At 54.7% G+C, this 6,934-nt stretch overlaps 5 protein-coding genes across 8 annotated transcripts; 2 read left to right on the forward strand and 3 right to left on the reverse strand.

Annotated features, from left to right (window-relative positions):
• Window positions 1-25: 25 nt before the first annotated feature.
• On the reverse strand, window positions 26-420 carry KVP18_001558 (uncharacterized protein; the record flags this gene model as incomplete). The annotated part of the gene is made up of 2 exons (XM_067951709.1): window positions 26-359; window positions 398-420. 2 exons carry the CDS (start codon window positions 418-420, stop codon window positions 26-28), a joined length of 357 nt encoding a protein of 118 aa, XP_067813358.1.
• An 84-nt stretch (window positions 421-504) lies between these two features.
• Window positions 505-1,347, reverse strand: KVP18_001557 (uncharacterized protein; the record flags this gene model as incomplete). Its single annotated transcript, XM_067951708.1, has 1 exon — window positions 505-1,347. One exon carries the CDS (start codon window positions 1,345-1,347, stop codon window positions 505-507), a length of 843 nt encoding a protein of 280 aa, XP_067813357.1.
• A 54-nt stretch (window positions 1,348-1,401) lies between these two features.
• Window positions 1,402-2,190, reverse strand: KVP18_001559 (uncharacterized protein; the record flags this gene model as incomplete). The annotated part of the gene is made up of 1 exon (XM_067951710.1): window positions 1,402-2,190. One exon carries the CDS (start codon window positions 2,188-2,190, stop codon window positions 1,402-1,404), a length of 789 nt encoding a protein of 262 aa, XP_067813359.1.
• A 214-nt stretch (window positions 2,191-2,404) lies between these two features.
• Window positions 2,405-5,735, forward strand: KVP18_001556 (uncharacterized protein; the record flags this gene model as incomplete). Of its 4 annotated transcripts, XM_067951705.1 has the most annotated exons (5): window positions 2,405-3,139; window positions 3,167-3,496; window positions 3,559-3,930; window positions 3,959-4,373; window positions 4,402-5,735. In XM_067951705.1, 5 exons carry the CDS (start codon window positions 2,405-2,407, stop codon window positions 5,733-5,735), a joined length of 3,186 nt encoding a protein of 1,061 aa, XP_067813354.1. The 4 variants fall into 4 exon arrangements, with proteins under 4 accessions (XP_067813354.1, XP_067813356.1, XP_067813355.1 ...); XM_067951706.1 differs by lacking the exons at window positions 2,405-3,139; window positions 3,167-3,496; window positions 4,402-5,735 and having other exon boundaries at window positions 3,547-3,930; window positions 3,959-4,390; XM_067951707.1 differs by lacking the exons at window positions 3,559-3,930; window positions 3,959-4,373; window positions 4,402-5,735 and having other exon boundaries at window positions 2,405-3,535.
• Window positions 5,736-5,832: 97 nt separating this feature from the next.
• Window positions 5,833-6,932, forward strand: KVP18_001555 (uncharacterized protein; the record flags this gene model as incomplete). Its single annotated transcript, XM_067951703.1, has 2 exons — window positions 5,833-6,814; window positions 6,904-6,932. The coding sequence occupies 2 exons, from the start codon at window positions 5,833-5,835 to the stop codon at window positions 6,930-6,932; spliced, it is 1,011 nt and encodes a 336-aa protein (XP_067813352.1).
• Between the last annotated feature and the right edge of the window lie 2 nt (window positions 6,933-6,934).

A 6,934-nucleotide genomic window follows, 5' to 3' on the forward strand; every position in this document is an offset into this window, starting at 1 on the left:
ATACTAAGTGTCTATCTGCTAGCAGCTAGTCCTCCATGCCCTCAAGTACCTCCTCTGCCTCTTCACCGAGGAAATCGTCCTCCTCATCGTACGCCTCTTGATCCTCCTCAAAGGTCTGAGGCTCGGCGGTCTCTTCCCTCCCGTTCTCCTCTTCACACCTATCGATCCACTCTGCATATATGTCAACTGGTTCGGTGAGGGAGTTTGTGGCGGTAGTGTACGATGCTTGACATACGCGACAGACAAGGCTACCCGTACCCCTGTTCGATTGCATACGCGTCTCAACGCACCCGGTATGATTGCAGAAGGGGCAATCAAACACCTTACTCAGCTTCTCCTTGGCAGCAGTGCGTACAACCCTGGAACATATGACAGCTGTCACTGTGCCTACACTCACTTTCGACTTTTGCGCTTGCCCATGCCTCTATATTAAGTATTTTGCTCGCTTCCCATCGTAGCTTTCATTCACTCATTGAAACAGAACTGTAAAATCTTTATCAAGGTTTAGAGGATAGTCGTAGAAGCGCATCCGATCGCTTGTAATGCCAGCAGGTTTAGAATAAGCTGGGTTTTGACGACTTCGTCGAAATTGTCCTCTGGGAGGCCATTGGCCTCCTTCCGTTTCTTTCCTCTAAAAATGCGTTGGAAAAAGCTCGGTTTCTTTATCTTTGCTTTCGAGGACAGTTCGCGCTCCACCAGCTCCTCGAGTTGTGTGTTCTTCTGGCGGTACACAGCCAGCAGTTCCTTCTTCTCTTTGTATGACATGTATTGCATCACCCCTTTGAAGTAGTCTTGGACTTCGGTCCTAAGCAATTCAAGCCTCTGTCGAAGACTCTCATCATCGTACACAGTAGAGCAGGCAGACTCGGATTCCTCCTCCCCAAGACATTTAAGGATATCATCCACCGTGTTGTCGCCTGCTACTAGAGTTTGCCTCACAGATTCGCACAGGTCCCGACTCCTATTTTCATGGTCAGGGCGTAGGACTGAACTGCTTGCAAAAGCGCTGCCAGTGCCGGTCCCGACAGAAATCTCATCATCGTACACAGACTCGGATTCCTCCTCCCCAAGACATTCGAGGATATCATCCACCGTGTAGTCGCCTGCTACTAGAGTTTGCCTCACAGATTCGCACAGGTCCCGACTCCTATTGTCATGGTCAGGCCGTAGGACTAAACTGCTTGCAAAAGCGCTGTCAGCGCCGGTTCCGACAGAAACGCCAGTCGTCTCTGCCAGCGAGCTCCATTCATTCCCATCAACGACGGGACCTGGTAGCGATAGGAGTGACGCAGAAAGTACTGACCCCGCCCCTTCACAATTGGAGGATACTCTCACAGCACTCAACATGATTTTTGAGAAATATCCGCATAAAGCACTCGTTTAGCATTTAGGTTAATACATTTAAAAAGATACTTCAGGAGCTTTAACTGGTGGCTGTACGTCATAGAGCTTCTTCCCCAGCCATTTTAACATACTCTTGTACAACATATCGGCCTCAGCGCTCAAAGCAGGTTTCGTGGATTGCGGGTCCAGCAAGTTAGCCAGCCGCATACGGAGGGTCCTCTTCGGCTTTGGGGCGCTTGCCTCGCTGTAGTGCTGCCTGAGTCGGGTGACCGCTTTATTCAGCATCGCTGCGGGAGCGTTTCCATAGGTCGAGTCAACGTACATGCGGGCTTTATTGTCCAGGTCCGCTGACGATTCACACGACCTCAGAGTTTCCTCCATCCACGTGGTTATGTCTTCCCACGCAAACGTTACCATGGGAGTCGGCGGGGGCGCAAACAGGTTTTGAGGAGGTTCAGGATGGGGTTGACCGTTAGGATGACGCAGTTGCACGCCCTCCTCTTCGGGTTCGTTCAACAACAGGTTTGGAGTCTTCAAGTACTTTTCGTCCGGGTCCTCAGTATCCTTATCCGGGAGGGTTTTAAGCCAGAGCTGCATCTTCTCATCCTCCTCCAGCTCATCCGTCGACTGCGGGTCCACTGGGGGACAATAAGGTTTCATGTACTTGAGCAGTTTCGTGGGGATAGTCGATGAAGCCATGTAGGGAATAGGATACGGCGCGTCATGGGAGAGAACTATAGGGTCTGCAGCTTGCTGGGTGTCATCACACTGGACAGCAGGGCGCAAGACACTAGATATCAGAAGGTCTCCTGCGATGGAACGAGACAGAGGAATGGGTGTGAGCATTCTCAAAATTATGATTATCGATAATCTGATGTCGATTCTCCGCTTTTATCGCACGTTTTGTGTGCCACTCCTTGTCCGTGTTTCGTTGTGTGCGCTTGGTATGTTGTTGTTGTTGTGGTTCTGGGGTCTTTCGACCGGGATCTCTACGCTGGACGAACTGGACACTGCTGCGCGTGATTTGTTGGGAGTAGGAACCATTGGGATTACTTAGCAGATGACGGCGTCGGTTCGGGAAGGGATCACACAGCGACCACAAAACGTGGGCATAAACTGCATACAGGAGAATCCGGGAAGCTCCGGAATATCCTGTCTGGCCAGGGTTATAGAGCACTGCGCCGATAAAGTGTCGGAAATGCAAAGGACAGGCTCTTTTTCAGCGGAAATGAAAAGCGATCTGGCCAGGGATGTGCTTACCGCGGCAGACCGGTACTGCCATAACTACGTTTCGTCGTTTCTGGAGAACGTATACCCCCCTGCGTCGCCTCAGAGTGACGGTACCACGCTTCTTGTCTCTGAGGAGGGATTGGCGGACTTGGAGACCGTCCAAAGCTACGAGTTTCGACGGTCACTCGATGCGAAGGGCGACGTCTGGATCCTAGACCCCGTGGACAACACGGCTGGCTTCGTAGAGCGAATTGGGGGCGAGTACACCATCGAGTTGGCCCTGGTTCGCAATGGCGACCCTGTCTTCGGAATAGTCGCTGTGCCCAAAAGATGGACCCCTCGGGGTGCCTACAAGAAAGAGGAAGTCACATTATACTACATCGGCCTTGTCGGTGTGGGCTCTTTTGTGTGGCAGGCGGGAGGCGCGCTCCAACGGATTCTGCCGACTCCGCAGCCTGCCGGGCACTTGCGGGTAACCGCACATTGGCGTAAGAATGCCATGACCGACCGATTCATTCGCTCCCTAGGGAAAGTTGCAAGGGAATCACCGGAGTCCGTCTTGAAGGTGAGTTGCAAGCCCGCCTTCACACAGATTCTGCGTATCGCTGAGGGAAATGCCGACCTCTATCCACGATTCCTCGGCAGCATGGAATGGGACACGGCAGCGGCGCACGCCGTCCTGAAGGCCGTGGGCGGTGAGTGTTACAATGTGGGAACCGAGGCTGACGGGCTGGTGCGAAGTTTCGATGACTTCAAGAGGGAGCTGCGCCTTAATAACCAAACCTATTCTCCTGACGAAATGCTGATGGCCGTGCAGCCATCCGAAGCGGCTGGAGCTCTCCAGCCTCAGCAAAGGCTGCCTCCCAAGGGCCACGTCGGACCGATGAAGTACAACAAATCCGTCATGCGCAATCCCTTTTTCGTGTGTGTGTCGCCCTTCGTGGCGAACGACTCTTTGTGACTTCGAAACGGATGCACCTCCAGTGGGTAGGCCTTCTGGGGGCTGGCTGGGCCCGATTTGCTTTGCATGTGGCCTACGACCCAGGAATGGTGTTCACCTCACCCTATGAGGATCCGGTGTACTTCTCTGGCAGTCCCGACGTTCACAGTGGCTTTGCTGCTGTTGTAGTACCTGCGTCAGAGAACAGCGTTCGAGTCGTGAGGTTTCAGACAGGTGCCGCCTGCCCCGTTATCGACCTGGCTAGCGACGCACCCGTGCCCCTACTGATCGGGTCAGCCGGGGGATGGGCGGGAGGTGAGCTCCAGGACAACTCCAGCAGCACGGTGCTGTTCGCGAAGTACGAGGTACCTGTGTCGAAAATCAATGTGCCAGGCGCGGTTGACACGGAAAAAATCGTGAGCCCTCTCGTCGCTCTTGACTCAGGCGTTCGATCTCACCGACCCTACAGGGGCGGCAGGAGACATCATGGTCTTCGACGAGGCCCCTGTGGTAGTGGTTCAACCGCAGTACAGGGAAGACGACCTTAGGGACGGAGCCTTTGTGGAACCACTCTATGATATCGCAGTCTTCGATGTGACAAGTACGACCGTACAGGTTGCTATTTTTGCGAGCAATGCGCATCCTAGAAGTAGCCTTGTCGTGGGCCTAATGGCTTTCGTCTCCGGAGTCAACGACTTGAGCCCCTACCTGCAATCGGCTGCCAGTTCCGGCAGACCAAACTCCGACCAACCGCTGACGCTCTCCCTGCCGCACATGTCACTTGCTGGGAACTGCTCGGTTCCGTTGATCTTTGCCAACCATGTCGAATCTGCCGACACACCAGGGACCACCTATCGCGGTGAGTTGCTACGGTAGTCCGAACTCAGCCATACAAACCGCGTGTTCGACCCCTAGCACAACCACAACCACAACCACCACAACCACAACGACCACACAAAGCACGGCGAACGACTACGTCCACGATGCTTGCTTGCTGAGAAACATTGACTTCCCTGGACGGGCTAGCTGGTGGGGCACTGTTGCAGATATGGACGAGTGCGTCAACAGTTGCCTCCAAACGGACGGCTGCCATTTCGTGACCTACTTGAACAACAACTGTTGGCACAAGTACTCTGATACGGGGTACAATACCTACACTGGGTTAACCTCAGCGCGCATGTCGTGCGTAATAGCCAATCGCAGGCTTTCTCATTGGGTGTTGAACGCTGGTTGTGTCGAGAACCACATCGCTTTCGTCGGGAACGACATCAGGTATCTCACCACAACCAGTGTCAGCCTTTGCGCTCAGGCCTGTGCCCTCGCGCTGGATGAGGGGTGCGCGTCTTGCACCTGGACAGACTGGACCCAAGAATGCTACTTGAAAGCAGCTGGGGCTACCTCTGCGATCGTTCCTGACAACTACTCAGTGCGAATGTCGTGCCAGCTCAACTGGCCCTCAACGACGACCGCATCACCGACAACTACGTCAACAACAACGACTATGGAGGCCACGACCACCCCTTGGAGATTAGTTTCGTCGACGTGGTGTTCCCAGTTGGAATTTTTCCAGTCGTCTTGCCTCACACCCACCTTAAGCCTGCACCGAAAGTTTGCAAATGTTATTGCATTCCAATGGTCCGTCTGTCAGAGCAAGTCACAGGCCGGGCTTTTCTCTGAGGATTTCCCCGTCAATGCAGACGCGCTCGGCAGTGACAGTCCCATATTGTTTGTCTGGCTGGTGGCGGTCTGCATCTGCGGCGGAGTATTCAGTCTCGCCTGTGCCGCCATTCTGTTCAATATGAGGCGCACTAGGGGGTACCGAATGCTGGGGTTTCAGGCGGAACGCCAAGAGCAACTGTGGCGCCGCTGGGATCAGGAGAAATGCATCCAGAAGGAGCAGGAGGCGGCTGCTGCGGCCCGTTTGGAGGCTGAAGAAAGGGCCGCCGAGGAGGAGAAGGCCCGACGACTCGCCGCGGAGGAGGAGGCCCTACGTGTCGCTGAGGAGGAGGAACGCGAGGCAGAGGCACAGCAGCTGGTGAGGGAGGCTGAAGAGAAGGCGGAGCTGCAGAGACTGGAGGCGGCGGAACTGGAGGCAGCCCAGTACCCGACTCTCGTGGCAGTGAGCGCCCCACCTCCGCGCCGCCCACCAAGAAGACATCCTAACAAACGGGACAAGGCAGAGCACATCATGGACGCAGTCGATTTCCCCGACTTCGGCTAGTCGACTTACAGCTGCAGGACTATGTACCGAAACTCGTGTCGTCCACTGAAGCTTTGTGTGGTTGACTGCGAAAATCTGAGATTGGAGAAGAGTAGCGATGCCCAACACTATGCCTCGCCAGAGGCGCTTGCTGCCTGACAGCGGCAGTTGGCTTCAGCGCGTCAAACGAATCATTGTTGAGGGTGTTTTTTCCTGCAGCAGTTGCAAGCGCACGCGGCAGTTCTACCGTAATGATCACTACGAAGAGGCCGCCCACATACGATGTCGACCTGACTTATATAATGCATCGCTGCTGCCTGCGTCTAGACTCGTGGATGTCACCTCCAGAAGCGCCGCCTTCATGGCGCCTTCCACAGTGGACGCTGCGGGGTTATACGAGCAACGCGCGTCCAACACTTTACGCATTCCGAAGTACGTGCCCATTGCTACGCTGCACAACATAGATACCGGCGGCGTAGACATCGAGGTGGGAATGAGGAACCAGTCGCTGTTGGTGGCGTCCACGCATACAGGACGCATATACTCCTACAGCACTGGCAAGCGTGAGGCATACTCTGCGCTGATTACCACCCAACAAGGCCTGCAAAACTGCAGAAAGGCGAAAGTGGCGTATCTCGGGGGCGTTGTCAACGGGCAACGGCACGGCTGGGGAATGCTGGTCGGAGATCAGCGCATTTTGGCTGAGGGGCTCTGGCGGCTGGGCCGGCCTGCAGGGTCGTTCATTGTGTATCATGAGTTCTGGACGGCAGTGGGCACGCATTTCGACGGCCAGTTCTCAGGCGTGTCTATCTACGGTCGGTCCCCTTACCGCGTCTCTCCGTTTGAATCCTCCGTTGAGGTCCTGTCACGATCAAGTTCCATGCGTATTCGGCGACGACGTCATTCATCGGTAGTCCAGCGAAAGGTAGTTTCTGAGGATACTCTTGCTGACCGAGAGATCTGGATTGAGCGGATGCGACTTTGGTGTGGCGCGCGTGCCGACCTGTGTCTTCTTGACTTGTCATGCTGGGACTGCTTCCAAGTGCAGCTTTTCTTGCTGCTGATCGATATGCCTCTGCAATTTGTACGACATGTCCGCGGTAAGCAGTGGAGTGGCCGAGAGCTACTAGGGGTTCGGGAGTCACATTTAAAAGAGCTACTACCCGAACATGCGATGTTTTTTATGAAGGTTATCCGCTTGGCGAGCTCTATGTGTGATG

The sequence above is a fragment of a genome (genome assembly GCF_019968955.1).
Source record: "MAG: Porospora cf. gigantea A chromosome Unknown PgA_NODE_1230_length_6934_cov_343.479, whole genome shotgun sequence".
Lineage (NCBI taxonomy): Eukaryota > Apicomplexa > Conoidasida > Eugregarinorida > Porosporidae > Porospora > Porospora cf. gigantea A.